Raw genomic sequence first — 19,568 nt, 5'->3', positions numbered from 1 at the left:
AGCCCTGGGTTGTAGCCATCAGCTGGGCTTGTGGATAAGTAACCCTGCCATGACTTACACGGCATCATCCTCGCTCTCCGCGCAGAGCATGGTTTTGGAGCCATCCCTTTGCACAATGCACATGAGACACTCGCGGGTTCTTCCTTCAGGAGGCTGAATGTCTGGAAAACAAAAGAGGACGACAGACAAACACAGAGAGTTAATTAGAAAGACAAGCATATGGCGTTGTTCATTTGCAAGGGTCTGTTTTGATTTCATCAGTTGCCTTTTGTTATTTTATAACAGCTGGGATCTGGTTGGTGTCAGCCAAGATCCGGCAGCAGATATAGTTGAAGCCTCAGCAGCATGGCTGTGCTCCGTCTCCTAACCTGAAAACCTCCCCAAAGCCACCTTCAAATCTAGCCAGCTGACATCCAGGGATGTAGTTCTCCAGAAGTAGTGAGTGTGGTGCTAGTTGGTTACAGATCCAGCTCCCTTATGCCAGGAAGGAACTGGATGCATAATCCTTCAGCGATCCACTCACCGACACCACAGAGACCAATCCCTGGGTACACCTGGTTGGATTTTACAGTGAGTTTCAGGGGCATTTACCATCATTGCAATGGTACCACGATCATACTTATAAATAGAAAACAGTTAAGATACCATAAGTCTAACTTATGACATTGTAGCTCACTAACAGGATGCAGCTGTTTTAATTATTATTTTATTGGTTTTTTGTGCGGTTTTTAGAGCTATGTGACTGTGTTCTAGAAGAGTTTATTTCTGATGTTTCACCAGCATTTGTGGCTGGCATCTTCATCTTCTTCTGCAGATGCCAGCCACAGATGCTGGCGAAACGTCAGGAATAAACTCTTCCAGAACACAGCCACATAGCCCTAAAAACCGCACAAAAAAATATGGATTCTGTCCATGAAAACATTCGACTTCGCATATTATTTTATTATTTTATTCATTCATATCCCACCTTTCCCCCCAATACAGTCAGCCTTCCTTATCCATGGATTTTTTTATCCACAGATTCAAGGATCCATAGTTTGAAAATATTTCAGAAACATAATTTCCAAAAGGCAAACCTTGATTATGCCACTTTATAGAAGGAGAGATGCTACAGCATCTTTGAGACTAGCTGAAATAAAGAAGTTGGCAGCATGAGCTTTCCTAGACTTTAGTCTACTTCCTCAGATGCATGTAGTGGAGTGGAAACCAGAGACAGACATATATATGGAACACTGATTCTACAGACTAACATGGCTATATCTTTGAATTCTATGTGGAGATGATCAGACAGAGGATGGGATGTCCTTGTTCTGTCCTTACAGCACAGTCGCGAAAAGATTTTCACACAACATCACGCTTTCCCATTAGTGTCCCATCACTAAATTGCGATTGACTGTGATCGTGTGAAAGGCTTTCACATGACGTCACACTTATCCTATCATTGTCCCATCATTGAAGTAGAATTGTCCTGTTCTTGCCCTTCATTTTGTATTAATGGAAGAATGCGTTAATGCAATTCCACTTCACTGACAGTTTAATGACAGGATCAGTGCGAATATGTGAATGTCTTACATGCAACTGCTGTCATGGACGGGATAAGGGCAGGATTTGCATCTGTCCCCCGTCTGATAATCTTCTGTGTCAATGTTTTGCCAGGGGTAAAGAGATTCTTTGTGAGTGAGTATCATTTACCATCTCAAACCATGTCTTTAAGCATTCTGTCTTGTACCCCAAATTGTGGAAACAGCATGCCCTAAAAGGCAAGCTATCACATATTTTGTTATTCTGTGCTTACATGCCTTCAAGTCGACTTTGACTTATGGCAACCTCATCATGGGAATTTTCTTTGCTGGATGTATTCTGATTTCTTTGGCTAGATGTATTTTGGTCTTATGGGGCCTGAACAGGCAGGCCAAAATAAAGCTGCTTCAGGTCACTTTGAAGGTATGCTGTTTAAAAGATGCATGCATCCTAAGAGTCAGGAAGCCACACCAAAGCCATGCTCCAGTCCTAAGGATTAGAGCGCAGCTTTGGTGCAGCTTCCAGCCTCTCAAGATGCATGTGTCATTTAAACAGCATACCTCCAAAGTGACCCGAAGCAGCTTTATTTTGGCCTTTCTGTTTGGGCCCATGGTTACCCTAAGGTGACCCTATCCTAGGGTTTTCCTGGCAAGATTTCTTCATAGGTTTTCCTTTGCCTTCCTCTGAGGCTGAGAGAGTGTGACTTGCCCAAAGTCATCCATGGGCCTTCCAGGGCTGAACAGGGGTTTGAATCTTGATCTCCCAGGGTCTTCGTCCAACACTCAAACCACTACACTATGCTGGCTTATAAAACTTTAAAATAATTAAATGCTGGGAAAGAGAAGTCAAGGGCTTGGCAACCAACGAAACATGATCTTATTAAATAAAAACAATAAAAGAGGCTTTTCACTTAATCAGGTCTACTGTTCATTAAACTCTGCTGAAAACGTTGATTAAAATGCTGGCTTGTAATCTTTATTAATGAAGACTTTTCATTGCTTTGCCTGGGATCAATGTCAGGCTCAAACAATCTTGTAATTAATCAACGGATTATTATCTTTCTTGTTCCTTTTAAAAGCTGCACAGAATGGGTTTCACTAGCCGGAAGCTTATGAAAGGTTCACAGCGCATGGGGTCAAGTTCCAGAATAGAGCCTGGGAAAGTTTTTAACATTTATTTTGGACTACAGCTCCTAAAAAGAGAAAGAGAAAGCAAGGGTCTGAGGAGTGTTGCAGCATTGCATAAGAGCATCTCTGCTGCATCAATCCAAGGCTCCTTCTCGATCAGCACCTTGCTTCCACGAGAGGACAGCTGGAGATGTCTGGAAAGCTTACAAACAAGTTGTTGTCATTGTTGTGTACCTCCAAGTCATAAGCGAACCGATCATAGAGTTTTCTTGGCAAGTTTCTTCAGAAAGGGGTTGCCATTCCCATCCTCTGAGGCAGAGAAAGTGTGACTTTCCCAAAGTCACCAACTGCTTTTTTAATGCTTGAGTGGGGATTTGAACCCTGGTCTCCAGAGTCCAGCACACAAATCACTACACCACACTGGCAAAGCACAAAAGCAAAAGGCTCCCTTATATTAGCATATATTGATTTCAGTCAGGCCTTTGACAAGGCCTCCGATGACATTCTTGCAAACAAACTAGTAAAATGTGGGCTAGACAATGCAACTGTTAGGTGGGTTTGTAATTGGTTGACTGGCCGAATGCAAAAGGTGTTCAACAGTGGTTCTTCTTCATCCTGGAGAGAAGTGACCAGTGGGGTTCTGTCCTGAGCCCAGTTTGTTATTCAACATCTTTATCAGTGACTTGGATGAAAGAATAGAGGGCATGCTTATCAAATTTGCAGCTGACACCAAATTAGGAGGAATAGCTAATACCCCAGAGGACAGGATCCAAATTCAAAATGACCTGAATAGACTAGAAAGCTGGGCCAAAGCTGACAAAATGAAATTCAACACAGAACAATGTAAGCAACTGCACTTAGGGCAGAAAAATGAAATGCATAGATATAGGATGGGGGACACCTGGCTTAAGGAGACTTAAATGTGTGAAAGGAATCTAGAAGTCCTAGTCGACCACATGAGTCAACAGTGTGATGCAGCAGTTTAAAAAGCCAATTCAATTCTAGACTGCATCAGTAGAAGTATAGTGTCTAGATCAAGACAAGTTATAGTGCCATTTTATTCTGCTCTGGTCAGGCCCCACTGGATTCCTGTGTCCATTCTGGGCACCACAATTCAAAAAGGACATTGAGAAACTGGAACGAGTCAACAGAGGGCAAGTAAAATTCTGAAGGGTCTAGAAACTATGCCTTATGAGGAAGGACTTAGGGAGCTGGGGATGTTTAGCCTGGAGAAAAGAAGGTTAAGAGGTGATATGATGTTTAAATATTTGAAAGGATGTCATATTGAGGAGGGAGCAAGCTTGTTTTCTGCTGCTCCAGAGAACAATGGATGCAAGCTCCAGGAAAAGAGATTCCACCTCAACATTAGGAGGAACTTCCTGACAGTAAGGGCTGTTTGACAGTGGAACACACTCCCTCAATGGAGGATGGTGGAGTCTTCTTTTCTGGAAGTCTATAAGCAGAGGCTGGATGGCCATCTGTCGGTGGCGCTTTGGCTGTGAGTTCCTGCATGGCAGAATGGGGTTGGACTGGATGCCCCTTGTGGGCTCTTCCAACTCTAGAGTTCTATGAGTCTTCTAAACCTGGGAGCTCCATTTATCAATCATAGGCAATGCAGGACATTCAAAGGGGATCTGCAACAAAAACACTGTGGTTTGGAGTCCTCCTGTTCAGGGTTCCAGCCAGCCTTTCAGCAAGTCAGTGGGTTTCATGGCCGTGACTCGAACCCTGATCTCTAGAGCCACAGTCCAACATTCAAACCTTTATGCCACGTTGGTGCAGGATAGTGTGCAGAACAACCGAAGGGTTCTGGCAAAAAATATATATAAGGAAATAACAGCACCCTGGAGCAAAAAACAATATAGTAGCTCATTGCAGCTTTTGAATTCAGTACAGTCACATTGTGTGCTAAGGAGTTGCTATACATTTTATATTTTTAACATTGGCAGGCCACTGAAGAAGACGTCCGTCGAAATGCGTCTGGCCTTTGGTTTTTATTATTAGAATTGTTTTTTATAATTGCCAAAGGGAAAAAAAAGCGGGGGGGGGGGGGTTCTCTACCCTTTCTGTTGTTTTATTAGCTTTTCTCCAGGGTTTAGTTTCTCTGGTTTTGAATTTTGGATATTTTATTATCAATATATATTCACTCTTAGCAATTACAGATTTTTCAGTGGGGTATTTATACCCTTTTAGATACTATATATATATATATATATATATATATATTGCTCTAGGGTGGTGTTATTTCCTTATATATATTTTTTGCCAGAACCCTTCAGTTGTTTTGTTTGGTTTTTATCTTGGGTTTGTTCGGTTATATGGACTTTGGTTGGTTTGGATACTGTGCAGAAACACCTATTTTCTTCCACAGCGGGGTGAAATCCTCCACCTCGGCATGCAAGCACAAATCTGCCATTCTGGCTGGAGCATTCTGGGAGCTGTCCTCTAAAAAAGTAACTTTTCCAAGCTTTAACCAGCCCCATCCCAAAAACATTTTGACACTCAAGATGCTAAGGTTGAAACGTCACTCAACGAACGTTCATCTACTGGCTAAAAGATCCTCATAAAACATAATAGCATGCAAGAAAGCTAAGCCAAGGCTGGGTGAGCAGGCGTCCTCCTTTCCCAGGACATATCCTACATTTCAATGCAAGAAGGATTATGAAATGTCCTCCATTTTGAGCATGACTAAGAAGCATGGATTTATATTTATTATGTGTTTTTTTAGCTTGGATTTGGTAATGCCCTACATTTTGTCTTGAATGTCGTACATTTTGCAGTGCTTTGTGTTTAGGACACCTGGTCACTCTGAGCCAAGGCTTCTGCATTTTTGGGTTTGTTTCTGCAACTGAAGCAACCATTGGAATAATTGGGGCTCTGGGGAGATGGCTGGAAAACAAGCGGCACAAGATCTGGCAACACTCCCAGAGACACCCAAGAGATGGGGCAAAAGTCAAGCAAGGCCAGCAGTCCAGAGAAGAGACTTACATGCAAACTGAGGTCAGACCTGTTTTCGCAAATAAAGGTTTCTGGATTTTTCTACCTTGCCATGGAAGCCTCCAGAAAGTACAATAAACCAGGCTTAATTGCAGCCCAAGAAATGAGCCTTTCAACCTGTTTCCAAGATTAGGACAGAGAAATCATCCCTTTCTCCTGCATCTACACTGTGGAAATAATGCAGTTTGACACCACTTTAACTGCTATGGCTCAGTGTTATGCTTCCAAGATCAGGACATGCAGAGAAACAGTTCCTTTCCCCTGCTCTGCTCGAAGGACTGTGTTCGCAGTCTGGGGGTGCTCCTTGACCTGCCGCTTCAGATGAGGAATCAGGTGAATGCGACAGTCAAGAGTGCCTGCTATCAGCTTCGACTGATACACCAGCTGCACCCTCTCCTGGAACAGGGAGACCTCGAAACCGTAATAGACACGCTGGTAACCTCAAGACTTGATTTTTGCAATGCGCTCTACATGGGGCTACCCTTGTGCCTAGTCCGGAAACTCCAGTTGGTACAGAATATGGCAGCCAGATTGGTCACAGGAACAGCAAGGAGTGACCATATAACACCAATACTGAAGTCACTCCACTGGCTGCCTATCAGTTTCCGGGCATAGTACAAGGTATTGGTTATCACCCTTAAAGCCCTACATGGCTTGGGCCCAACCTATCTAAGGGATCCGTACACTCAGGTCCTCTGGGAGGAATTTACTATAGCCTTTGAAGAACAGGTTGACTGTGACCTCCCAGAGGACATTCTCTGCAGCCGCTCCCAATTTATGGAATGGCCTGCCGGACGAGATCCCAAATTACCAATCTAGAGACCTTTAAAAAAGCCATTAAGACGGATCTCTTCCGCAGGCCTTCCCAGAATAAAATACTTGGCCACGATTAAGACTCCCATCTATTGAACTCTACCCATGATATTATTATTTGGATTAGTCAGATTTTAATATGTAGTTTTTAATCTTATACTGTTTAATCTTGTTTTAAGGGGGGGGGCACTATGTATATATGGATGTATTTTAACTTGTTGTATGCCACTTTGATTGCCTGGCAAAAAAGCGGGATAGAAATTAAATTTTTATTATTTTATTTTATTGCATCTGCACTATGGAAATAACACAGTTTGACACCACTTTAACTGTCATGGTTCAATGCTATGGAACTCTATATTATTATTATTATTATTATTATTAACCTTTATTTATGAAGCGCTGTAATTTTACACAGCGCTGTACATACAATCTTTTTAGTTAGACGATTCCCTGCCCTCGGGCTTACAATCTAAGAAGACATGACACAGAAGGAGAAGAGAGTGGTGGAGGGAGAGGGTAAGAGGTCCAGCAGTTCCTCTCTACCTGCAAGGCCTGGACCAAGGCAGATGGACTGGAGGGAGGGCTTGGCTTCAAAATGGAAGGTTAATCTTCATCCAGGGAAAATATATACTCTCAAGTAGGATAATACAAATACAGTACATAGCAATACAGGAAATGGTTTGATAAACAGGCACTAAAAGAACATCAGATGGTAAGCGACAATTATGCAATGCCTGGGAAGGCTTCTCTGAACAGGATGGTTTTCAACTCCGTTTTGAAGCTAGTTAAAGAAGTGATGGCTATAGGGCTTTATTGGCCAAGATTTCTCCAGAAGAGGTTTGACGTCACCATCCTTTTGGGCTGAGAGAGTGGGTCTTGCCCAAGGTCACCCAGTGGGTTTCAATGGCCAAGTAGGAATTCCAACCTTGGTCCAAACCAGAGTCCTAGGATGCATCTACACTGTAGAAATAAGGCAGTTTGACACCACTTTAACTGCCATGGCTCCATCCTACAGAACCCTGGGATTTGTAGTTTGGTGGGGCACCAGCATGCTTTAGCCGATAGGGCTAAAGACCTTGTAAAAGTACAAATCCCAGGATTACATGCACCCCAGCACTTAAAGTGGTGCCAAACTGCATTATTTCTGGGGTGTAGATGCACCCCTTGAGTCTCTGTTCTTCAGCCTTTTCTGGAACAATTTGGTGGGGAGAGACCCCCAGCCAGCATATTTTCCCCAGGCTCTGCTTGGGCCCCAGCAGATCTAAATCCCAAATGAAATCTACTATTTAACCCAAATGACTTGGTTGTTGTTGTGTGCCCTTAAGTCATTTCTGGCTTACGTTGACCTTAAGGCAAACCTATCATGAGGTTTTCTTAGCCAGATTTCCTCAGAGGGGGTTTGCCATTGCCATCCTTTAAGGCTGAGAGAGTGTGACTTGCCCAAAGGCACCCACTGGGTTTCCATGGCCAAGCCAAATGACTAATCTGAGGCTATGGTTCTTGGACACAATGTGAGACGACACGACTCCTTGGAAAAGGGAAAGTTGGAAAAAATGGAAGACAGCATCAAAAACAGGAAGATGACATTTCTGATGGATTGATTCCATCCAGGATGCTGAGTTTGCAAGACTTGAGAGCAGGGATGCTTATAACAGGATCTCTTGGAGGAGTCTCACTTGCAGGAGAAGGTGAAGCCGACTGACAGCAAATAACAGGACAAGAGGCTGTTCTAAGCAAGCCCAAAGAGCCTGTTTCAGCTGCATCCACACTGCAGAAATAATCCAGTTTAGCACCACTTTAACTGCCAGGGATCAATGCTATGAAATTCTGGAAACTGTATTTTTGTGAGACTATTAGCCTTCTCTGTCAGAGAATTCTGCTGCCACAATTGCGTATCTCAGAATACGACAGCACTGACCCATGGCAGAGGCAGTTAAAGTGGTGTCCAACTGGATTACTTCTGTAGTGCAAATGCAGTCTTTGTTGCCATGTCTCCTACATATTTTTATGGACTATTAATTCTTCTCTCTTTTTAAAAGGAACATAGAAAGAACCTCAGTCTGCCTGCATTGTTTCGCAACACTTTTAGAAATGCACACTTCTTTACAAAGGCACATTCTTCGTTGTCCCACAGACACAGAGGAATGCAAAACTGGTGTGAAAAGCAAACTCGTACCAGGCTCCATTGACCATGGCTGAGTTTGGAACACAAAATGCTTTGTGCTTGAGGTTAACCTCCCATGAGATTTCTGCTTTCTGTCTTTCCAGCAATGGAAGACACAAGGTTTAAAGAAGGCGCATATGCTCAAAATCAGGTGAGAGGATGGAGAGGAGGAATTAGAAACAGATTGCCAACTTGGACCCCATGTAGGCACGTTATAAATTACATAAATAAATAGTAACATATTTTTTCTTTCAAATTATTCCATAATTTATTTAGGCAAAGGACTCTTTTGCCATCTTTACAATCATAGCTGGGGGGAAATACAATGCAGTTGACCCTCTACATCCACAGATTCAACCATCCTTGGCTTGAATATACTCAAAAAAGAAATTCCAAAAAGCAAACCTTGATTTTGCCATTTTATATAAGGGGCATGTTACCCAAAAAGTGGGAATCCAGAGAAGGAACCTATAAATTAATATAGTTTAGGGGAATATTAATAACTCAAATAAAGTAACTTGGCTGGGGCAACATTCAGCTTTTGGGATCTTAACCCTTTTTATACCGGTTCTAAATCACACAGAACTCCAGCGTCCTCCCCCCCCCCCCGTGAAACAGAAACTTACATATATTCAATGCGCTCCTGTGCGTGCACCATAGGCGCACTCGCCATTTTAGCCAAGACTGCAGACTTCAAGTTAACAAAAATGGAGAGGCAACTGTATATATACAGTGGGACCTTGTTATCCGCTGGGATTTGGTTCCAGGAACCCCCATGTATAACAAAATCCATGGATGATCAAGTCCCATTAAATATAATGTCATAGCAAAATGGTGTCCCTTATATAAAATGGAAAATCAAGGTTTGCTATTTATACTTTTTTGGAATATTTTCAAACCATGGATGCTTGAATCCATGGATAAAAAAATCTGTGGATAAGGAGGGCCGGCTGGATATAAACACTTGACCCTTCTTATCTACAGATTTTTTTATTCACTGATTCAAGCATCCTCGGCTTGAAAATATTTAGGAGAAGCATAAATTCCAAATAGCAAACCTTGCTTTTCCATTTTATATAAGGAACATCATTTTGTTATGCCACTGGATTGAATGAGGTTTGAGTATCCACGGATTTTGTTATACACGGCAGGTTCTGGAACCAAATCCCAGTGGATAAAAAGGGCCCACTGCATAGACACATCCACAGAGAGAGAGAGAGAGACCAAAACCACTTTGTCCGCCCCTAGACAAATCCAGTTTTCTTACCCATGCCCTAAAGAAATTATGGATTTATTGTGAAATACAGTCAGCCCTCTATATCCATTGATATTTTTGTCCAAAGATTCAAGCATTCATGGCTTGAAAATATTTTTAAAAATATATAAATTCCAAAAAACAAAGCTTGATTTTGCCATTTTATGTAAAGGACACCATTTTACTATCCATTGTATTTAATGGGACTTGAGCATCCACAGCTTTTGGTATCCATAGGATGCCCTGGAACCATAGATACCAAAACCCATGGATGTCCAAGTCCCATTAAATACAATGGAACCAAACCCCGGTGGATACCAAGGGCCCACTGTACTCTCAAACAACACTGTTTCTAAAGGTTACACTAATGCATAGAAATATCAGAATTCACCCCAAGATTTCTGAAGTTGGAATATTTTATGTGTCCTCAATTAAAACAACAATTACAACAATAACACGAACGGTTCTCATTCAATTTAAAATAATAATTAAAAAAACTTGAGGATATACAGTAAGTTTTTGCAAAATTAAAAAAAAGTCTAGGAGAATTATGTTTCCCACAAATTACTTCCAGACCACATTGCAGTGAAACAAGATGTACAAATAACTGACAGTTTATTGAGCATTGTGCGTCGATATCCTGGAACTGAGACCCTTCAGGGACTCTGCCGGAGACGGACAAGGCATACAACTGCAGAACATTGCATTATCACATCCGGATGGTTCAAAAAAATGAGAACTCTGCTGCATGAACCAGTCCTCTGTCTGGACCCTTTCATTCCATCAATTGTCTGCAAGACAACAGTCTCAGTGACACAGCGCCATTGTACCACGCAGTGCAAGAGCAGCTAACAAAAAGGAGGGGAGCTGAAGGAAGGAGAGGTGGCTTCTTGCCCATTTTCTTTTTAAAAGGTATGCATGTGCATTTTGCTGGGGGAGAAACAGACCTTGCACTTTATACGTACAGTACCTCCCTCAGTCCCAGGATTTCACAAATCTCCTATGGGGTGTCATATATTGGAATAGTGGAGCTGGGTGGGATACCAAGAGCAGTGGCATAGAATCACAGAGTTGGAAGAGACCCTATGGATGATCCAGCCCCAACCCCCCTGCCATGCAGGAACTCACAGTCAAAGCGCCACTGACAGATGGCCATCCAGCTTCTTTTTAAAAACCTTCAGATTCCATCACACTCCGAGGGAACGTCTTCCACTGTCAAACAGCTCTTACACTCAGGAAGTTCCTCCTAAATTGAGGTGGAATCTCTTTTCATGTAGCTTGCATCCATTGTTCAGTGTTCTAGTCTCTGGAGCAGCAGAAAACAAGCTTGCTCCCTCCTCAAGATGACATCCCTTCACATATTTAGACAGGGCTATCATGTTACCCTTTAACCTTCTCTTCTCCAGGCTAAGCATCCCCAGCTCCCTAAAGCGCTTCTCAGATGGCTTGGCGGTTTCTAGAATGCCATGATGGGAAGGATAGTTTGCTGCTCCTGCCTGGCAGGCTCTTTGGGGTCTGGCATGACTGTTGGCTGGGTGGGAAAGGGAGGCAATGGTGGCAGTCCACACCTCCCACACAGCCCTAGTCATGCCCCTGACCAAGAGACATCCAGACCAACTCTCTGCCAACGGTGCAGGAAATCTACGGCAGAAGCATCTATGGCATGTGGCCATCCAACCTCAGTATAAAAAACTCCAATAAAATGGAGTTCATCTTCCTTTGAGACAGTAAGACCTTTTCAGCAATAGTCAGGCAGTTTTTCCTAATTTTTAATCACATTCCCTTTTCTTAAAATTTGAATCCAAAGGGTACAAATACCTGGGAAAAAGTTGGAGGTTTTTAAAACAACAACAACACCTTCCTCCCTCTCCGCTAAAATCTTTCAGAGGCTATCATATCAAAGGCTAACATATTTTCTTCAAGGGCTAACATATTCTCTTGTCTGGACTAGGCTACAGAACATTAGAAAATAGAGATCTTGGATGTTTTATGTGATGGATTCTGAGACCCTTTGTGTAATACAATTTTTTGCATTAAACCTGGAACCCTACTCCTCTTACCTGAAGCAAATGGCAAAATGTCCACTCCAGGCATTTTCTAAGTTCTGCAGAGTAATTCTATGCCACGCTTCTGCTGGAGGTTGGAGGACCTACTAATGCCTAGAGATGTTCTCCCTAGGGATCTCTGGGTCCTCCAGTGTGACTCTATGGCCAATCTCCGGCAGAAGCATACCATACAATTGTGTTGGAGGACACAGAAAATGGCTAAAGAGAATTAATTTTTTTCTGACACATGAAAGTGAACTCACGTAATACATGGGCCAATCCTCTCAGCCATAGAAACCCCATGATAGGTTTTCCTTGGGGTCACATAAGTCAGAAAACACTTGAAAGCTCGCAACAACAGACATCTGACTGTGCTATTAGCAATGGTACATGATAAAACTATAAATATTATGTCTCTGAGTACAGTCTCTGGAAATTTATAGACCATTTGTCCAAGTTAGTTTGCCATCATTTCTGGTGATGTAGTGGAACATTCCAAGGACCTTCTTTATTGTTCAAATCATCAATGAAGTGGAGCCACTTGTCTAGGAAAGTCAATTTCCCATTTGTTCTCCCTTTAGAAACATATGCATTGTCATGGCCAGCCAAGATGAGCTCTCGGAGGATGAGGAGGAGGATGAGCCTCCTCCAGAGCAAGGGCTGATTGAGGCTACGCCAGGTGTTAGTTCTGCTCTGCCAGGTCCCAGCTGTGCTTCCCCAGCCCCAGAGCAGGAGGTCCAACCAGGTCCTAGTGCTGAGGAAAGGCCTTCTATGGTGCCACAGCCTAGTAGTGATTCAGGAGACGAGGTGTGCCTGCAAGTGCCTTCTTATCAAGAGAGAAGGGCTGAGAGTGCTTGCAGGCGCAGATCCAGGAGGATTCCAGAAAGACAATCGGCAAACCAGCCTCAGGTGGCTCGAGGGAGAGCTTCCCTGATTTAAGTGGGAGAGAGGCTTGAGTTTGTTGCTAGAGTTTATTGCTGTCGCTCTAGCTCCTGACATCTTGTTACCTTGCTACCTTGACCTTGGACCGGACCTTTGTTATCTCTTGGCTATTGTGACCTCGGACTGTTTTGACCACGCTGCTTTCTGGCTTCCTGACTTCGGCTCGTCTTTCGGCACGCTTGACTTTCTGCAACCCCGACACCGGCTTGTTTCCTCGGCTTGCTCCTTGACTGCTTCTCCACAAGGTTTGTTTTGCCTACACGTGTTGGCTGCAGGCTTGGTTATCAGCATAAGTCAGAGATTGCTGGCAGCAATCCCGGACATGCATGAGCATTTACTTTGGCTTGGAGCACAGTGGTCTCTCCATCTTTGGAGGTCTTTAAACAGAGATTGGATGGACCTCTTTCAGGAGGGCTTTTGGTTGCTTTAGTGCATGGTTGGAGTATTGACCCTTGTGATACCTTCCAAAGCTTCTGTGACACTATGATAGATAAACTGGTAAGTGGAAAAAAATTTGCCCCACCTCTATAAATGCAACCAGAAGGGTGAGGGAACTTCACATCCTTGCAAAATCATATGGACCCAGTCTTCAAACCAGGAAGCAGTATCATCACAGATTTCTGGTTGATAATTGGCACCAGGTTGACGTTGGCATATGGTGACCCTATCAATGAGAGACAAACCTGCTCAGGTCTTGCAAACTTAGGTCAGTTGTGGCATCCTTGATTGAGTCCATTCGCCTGCAACTATCACAGATCCCAGCCTTATAAAAATCCGTAGTGCCGCCGTACTTGGAAGACTGCATAGTAAGGCTGGAATGGTTCCCTCTTTGGTATCCTTCCATTGGCAGGTGAAAACATTTCTGATCCAACAGGCTTTTTAGGAACTGACTGCAAGGCTTTTAGTGGCACACTGTTCCATTGATTTTTTTAGATAAAATCTTTTGCCTTGTTTTGTTTCAAATGGATTTGACCCTGCAGATCGTTTAATTGCATCCCAACAATGCCTTCCATAGGCTTTTCCTTCTTTCTATTTGCTTTTCTCTGCATTTGTTTTAATGTTTGGAACCTGACTATGTGGCATAGTGGCTTGAGTGTTGGACTATGGAGATCACGACTATGGAGACCATTCCTTGCTTGGCCATGAAACCCAATGGGGGACCTTGGGCAAGTCACGCTCTCTTAACCTCAGGGGAAGGCAATCGCAAATCTCCTTTAAACAAACCTTGCCAATAAAACCCCATGATAGGTTCACCTTAGGGTTGCCGTAAGTCAGAAATGACTTGAAAGCACACAACAACAACAACAAAAACTGCAGCAACAACCAAAACCTGCCTTGAGACCCACGGCTGGGGAAAAAGCAGGAGGTAATTAATAATTAATAAAATTATAATTAAGTGTAATGATCTTGACAGCATTCTGATCACTGCTTCCCGAAAAACAATATTATAGAGTTAGAAATGTGAGAACCATCACTGTCTTAATAATTCTTAGCAATTGGCCCTTCAGTACAATGTTGACTGATCATTTTTGAGAAGACTCAAGTGACATCAGGGTCTTGGCGGTTCAGTTTTTCCAAGATCGTTTAGGAGATGATGGGTCTATCCACCACCAGCCTAGCCTTGGAGGGTCTGAAGGCCCCTGAGCTCACTAGACGCTCACTAGAGAGCAATAGGAGTCATTCAGGGACAAAATGAATTATGGATCTGGGTTTTTTTTTAAAAGCAAGGTAGTGCATTGGCCTAGGGACCAATCTGGTCCCTGAACTCCCTATAGTTGCCTGCTCTTGGTGTGATATTAAAAAGATCCCAATTGTACAGTGGGTCCTTGGTATCTGCTGGGGTTTGGTTCCAGGACCCCAAAATTCGTGGATGCTCAAGTCCTGTTATATACAGTGGCATAGTGAAATAGTGTCCCTTATATAAACTATAAGGCACTGCCTTGAGTCTACTTTGAGCCCCTATACCAGGATGAAGGTGGGATATAAATACAGTCAGCCCTTCTTATACATGTATTCAAGCATCCATGGTTTGAAAATGTTCCAAAAAAGTATAAATTTACCTTGATTTTCCATTTTTTCTAAGGGACACAATTTTGCTGTGTCATTATATTTAATGGGACTTGAGCATACACGGATTTTGTTATACACGGGAGATCTTGGAACCAAACCCCAGCGTATAACAAGGGTCCACTGTAAATAGAATAATAACAACAATAATAATAATAGTAACAACAACAATAATATAGGAAGGCTTGCTTTTTAGAATTTATATCTTTTTTGAATATATTTAATCCATGGATGCTTAAATCCATGCATGGATTAAAATCCATGGATATGGAGGACCGATTGTACAAACTACATTTTCCTAATACAAATAAAAGATGCAACATGATGTAGAAAGCCAGTATGGCAAAATGGTTTCAGTGTCAGACTAGGATTCCAGGAGACCAAGGTTCGAATTGCCACTTGACCATGGAAACCCACTGGGTGGGTCTCTGGGTGAATCATACACTCAGCTTGAGAAGATGGCAATGGCAAACATCCTCTGAACAAATCTGGCCAAGGAAACCCTGGGAAAGGCAGTGTGGTATAGTGGTTGGAGTACTGGATTAGGACTCCAGGAGACCAGGGTTTGAATCCCTGCTCAGTAGTGATCCTTATTGGGTGATCCCAACTCACTGGCTGATCCTGGGCATGTCACACTCTCTCAGCCTCAGAGAAAGGCCATGGCAAATCCCATCTGAACAAACCTATGTGGAATACTACTACTACTACTACTAATAATAATAGGTTTTATTTATATACCGCCCAATCACTGGGAATCCGAGCAGTTTACAACAGAGGGGATAATAGACAGTTCCCTGCCCTCAGGCCTACAGTCTAAAAGACACGACACAAAAGGAGAAGGGAATGGTGAGGAGGGGAGGGGATCAGGTCCAGCATTCTTCTCTCCCTCTGAGGCCTGGACCATGGCAGATGGACTGGAGGGAGGGCTCTTCTTCTTCAGGCTAGCCCTGGTGGAACTGGGCCAGCCTATTCTCTCCCTCACAGGCAGAAAGATGACAGTTATGGAGGGAGGGCACTCTATCTTCAGGCTAAAACTGTGGGATAGGTTCATTCCAGGATTGCTGTAAATCAGAAATGACTTGAAGGTGCACAACAAGATCTTAAAAGATCATAGAATCATGACATCACAGAGTTGGAAGAGACCCCCAAGGGCCATCCAGTCCAACCCCATTCTGCCATACAGGAACTCTCAATCAAAGCATCCTGACAGATGGCCATCCAGCCTCTGTTTAAAGACCCCCAAAGAAGGAGACTCCACCAAACTCCGAGGAAGTGTGTTCCACTGCTGAACAGCTCTTATGTCAGGAAGTTCCTCCTAAAGTTAAGGTGGAATCTCTTTTTCTGTAGTTAAGTATAGTGTCTAGATCTAGGGAAGTAATCGTGCCCTTGTGGCCTCATGATTCTATGATTTTATTAATGCAGCCTACAATCACATTGGCCTTTTTAGCTGCTGCATGATGACAATAAAAAGATACACACGGCAGGGGGTTGGACTGGATGACCCTTGTGGTCTCTTCCAACTCTATGATTCTGTGATTCTGAGGAGCCCACTTACCGCGACACTCGCGCCCTATCCTGACATCCCGGCAGTTGAATTTGATGTTGATTCGGCCGTCCATGTCGTGACCGGTGTCATCGTGGTAATAAACCAGGGTCCCATCCACCCATAAGACGAACCAGTTTCTTTTCCAGCGTCGCAGGATGGAACCTGGGAGGACCAGCAGAAAAAGTGGCAAAAGGTGAATAAAGAGGAGGCAGAATGACTTGAGAGGGAGCTGGATGATCATGCATGCAGGAGGCTTTCCCCTCTTTTTCTTGCCAGCCCTTCTGCAAAGCAAAGAGGTCACTGCGACGGTATATTTACATATTCCGCTCCCAAAGCAATCATTCTGGCCCAACTCTGCAGCAGAGATGCATCAAAAACCCTCCCGTCCCAAAAGAAATCAACTTTGGGATATAACTCCCATAAATACATAAATTCACAAATAGGAAAAAGGGATGACTCATGAGCCTGCCGGGAACGGTTAGTTCATTTTCTACACTCTGCAACCCCAGATTCATCCCTTGAAGTTAAACTTACTTTTAAAAAGGGGGAAAAAGTCAGTCTGGGGGATGAATCTGGGATTGCAGAGTATAGAAAATGAACTAACCATTCTTGGCCGGTTCGTGAGTTATCCTTTTTTCCTGTTTATTTATTTGATGGGATTTATATTCCACCTTTCTCTCAAAGCAGGATTCAAGGTGTCTCACAATGTTTTAAAAAGATCAAACTGAAACATTAATTACAAAAGTTTTTAAAAATAAATAAATAAATAATACTAATATTAAATAGAGGGCCAGCATGAGGTCATGGTTTGGGTGTTGGACCAGGACTCTAGAGACCAGGGTTCGAATCCCAGCATGGCCATGAAACCCACTGGGTGACTTTGGGAACATCACACTCTCTCAGCCTCAGAGCATGGCAATGGCAATCCCCCTCTGAAGAAACTTGCCAGGAAAACCCCATGATAGGTTTGCTTTAGGGTCATCATAAACCGGAAACGTCTTGAAGACATGCTATGGCTGCCTCTGTAATGCAGAAATAATCTAGCTCAACACCGCTTTAACTGTCCCAGCTCAATGCTATGGAATCCTGGAAACTGGAGTTTTATGAGACATTTAGCTTTCCCCATCAGAGAGATCTAGTGCCAAAACAAACTACAGTACCTAGGATTCCATATCAATGAGCTGTGGCAGTTAAAGTAGTGTAAGACTGGATTATTTCTACAGTGTGGATGCAGCCAACAACAACAACACTATTAAAACCTAAGTTAAAAACAGAATATTTAAACCATTTAAAAAGCAAAAACCATCATTGTTATCCTCATTTCCTACAGGGAAAGGAGAATATGTGAAACAGTCAGACCTTATCAGATGGGGGAGATCAGGCAAAATCGGAGGTTTAAAAAGCGATTATCCCATGCAAAATGCAATATCGTGATTAAGATTTTCACACACATCGCTATTAAACAGCCAATAAACAGCAACAAATCATCCATGGGGAAATCCTGAAAATGACTTGTTGCTATTTATTGCCTGTTTAATAGTGACGTGTGTGAAAATCTTAATTGTGATATTGTGTTTTGCATGGAATAATCACTGTTTAAACTCTTGATTCTCCCCCGATTTCCCCGTGTGATAAAGTCCTAAGTGTTGTTGTTAATTCCAACAAAAAGTAGACCCATTGAATCAATTGGATTTACCTATGTGTTGATACACCATTCTGCTAGTGACTCCCTCAAAGGATACTGGCCAGTATTTTTGCATCAAAACAGAGGATGGAGAGATCATTTGCTACATTGACCTTCACAGAAAATAAATGGGATTAAACAAAAAGAAAAAGTTTTTGCTCATATCCCCCAAATCTTAACAGGGATTTTGCAGGCTCTTCTCTGAGCGGATCAGGCCCCCGGTTTGCTGATTCTGCCTCCTAGTTGTTTCCACTCTTTTTCTGTCTTATCTGCTAGATTGCTTCCAAAAAGAGGCCGATTCCAGTATCAAATATCGCCAGGCTAACAACTTTGACTTCAGAAGGAGGCTTAATGCGGCATTGATTTGTCCCCGAGGAACAGGAAGAGAAACATGCAAATGTTGCTTTTAAAAAATTATTATGGCTACTTTTATTCTTGCTGCAATGAGAGGTTGCATCCTGTGCCATTATTAAAGCAAGGATGGGAATGGGGTGGCCCTCCAAATGCCATTGGATTGCAAGTCCCAGCATTCCTGACTACTGGTAATCCTGGCAAGGGATGCTGGGAGTCATTGCAACTCAGTGGCATCTGGAAGGACACACAATTCCCACACTTGCGTTAAGAGGCACAAATGAAGCACTGAGGAGAATGAAACACAAAGTAGGATTGATATGTGTGTCAGGGATACATATGCTAACTTCCCACCTGCATTTTTATTTATATTGATATTATTTATTTACAATTTCAAAAACAAGTACAGACAAACTCTTCTTTATCATTGTGCTCTGCTAAATTAACTGATCATAACTTCCTACTCTTAAACCTTTTATATAGCAACGTATGTTCTTGCTTGGATCATCTCAGGGAGCTAAACAGTGTTCATTTTGTTATCCTCATATTTTTATCTAATTTTAGATTACAGGTTGAGTCTCCATTATCTGAAATGCTTGGAATCAGAAAGCAAAGGGTCACTATCTCAACCACTCATGTGGACAATTTTGGAGTATTTTGGATTCCGGAATTTCAGATGAGGGATGTTGTTGTGTACCTTGAAGTCATTTTTGACTTACGGCAATCCTAAAATGAACCTATAATGGGGTTTTCTTGGCCAGATCTGTTCAGAGTAGGTTTGCCACTGCCTTATACTCAACCTGTATTATAAAACTGATAGGAAGAGAATTGGTTCCTTGGAAAGCTGGAAAAAAGTTCTATGGATACTGTGGAGTACCAAAAAGACAAATCAATGGTCTGAACACAATTCAATTCTAAATTCTCCCTAAAAGCAAATATGACTAAACCGAGACTGTCAATTGGATTGTTACTATTTGGGGTTATAATTCCTAGAATCAGAGGATTCAGAGAGATGTAGTCCAAAATTCTCATTAGAAGCAAAGATGACTAAAC

At 42.7% G+C, this 19,568-nt stretch overlaps 1 protein-coding gene across 1 annotated transcript in view; it reads right to left on the bottom strand.

The window, feature by feature from the left end:
• PLEKHB1 (pleckstrin homology domain containing B1) overlaps nt 1-19,568 on the bottom strand; it is a 47,244-nt gene that overhangs the window by 14,209 nt on the left and 13,467 nt on the right. Inside the window, exons 3-4 of the mRNA XM_089513049.1 lie at nt 16,490-16,642; nt 59-161 (exon numbers count right to left, since the gene is read on the bottom strand). Coding sequence (XP_089369175.1) covers nt 59-161; nt 16,490-16,642 — 256 coding nt within the window. The remainder of the gene's footprint in view (nt 1-58; nt 162-16,489; nt 16,643-19,568) is intronic.

Source organism: Sceloporus occidentalis, unplaced genomic scaffold (assembly GCF_023333645.1).
Source record: "Sceloporus occidentalis isolate IW3139 unplaced genomic scaffold, rSceOcc1.0.p SCAF_2, whole genome shotgun sequence".
Classification (NCBI taxonomy): domain Eukaryota; kingdom Metazoa; phylum Chordata; class Lepidosauria; order Squamata; family Phrynosomatidae; genus Sceloporus; species Sceloporus occidentalis.
Note: the sequence above shows the minus strand (reverse complement) of the source record. Positions and strands in the feature narration are given on the sequence as shown.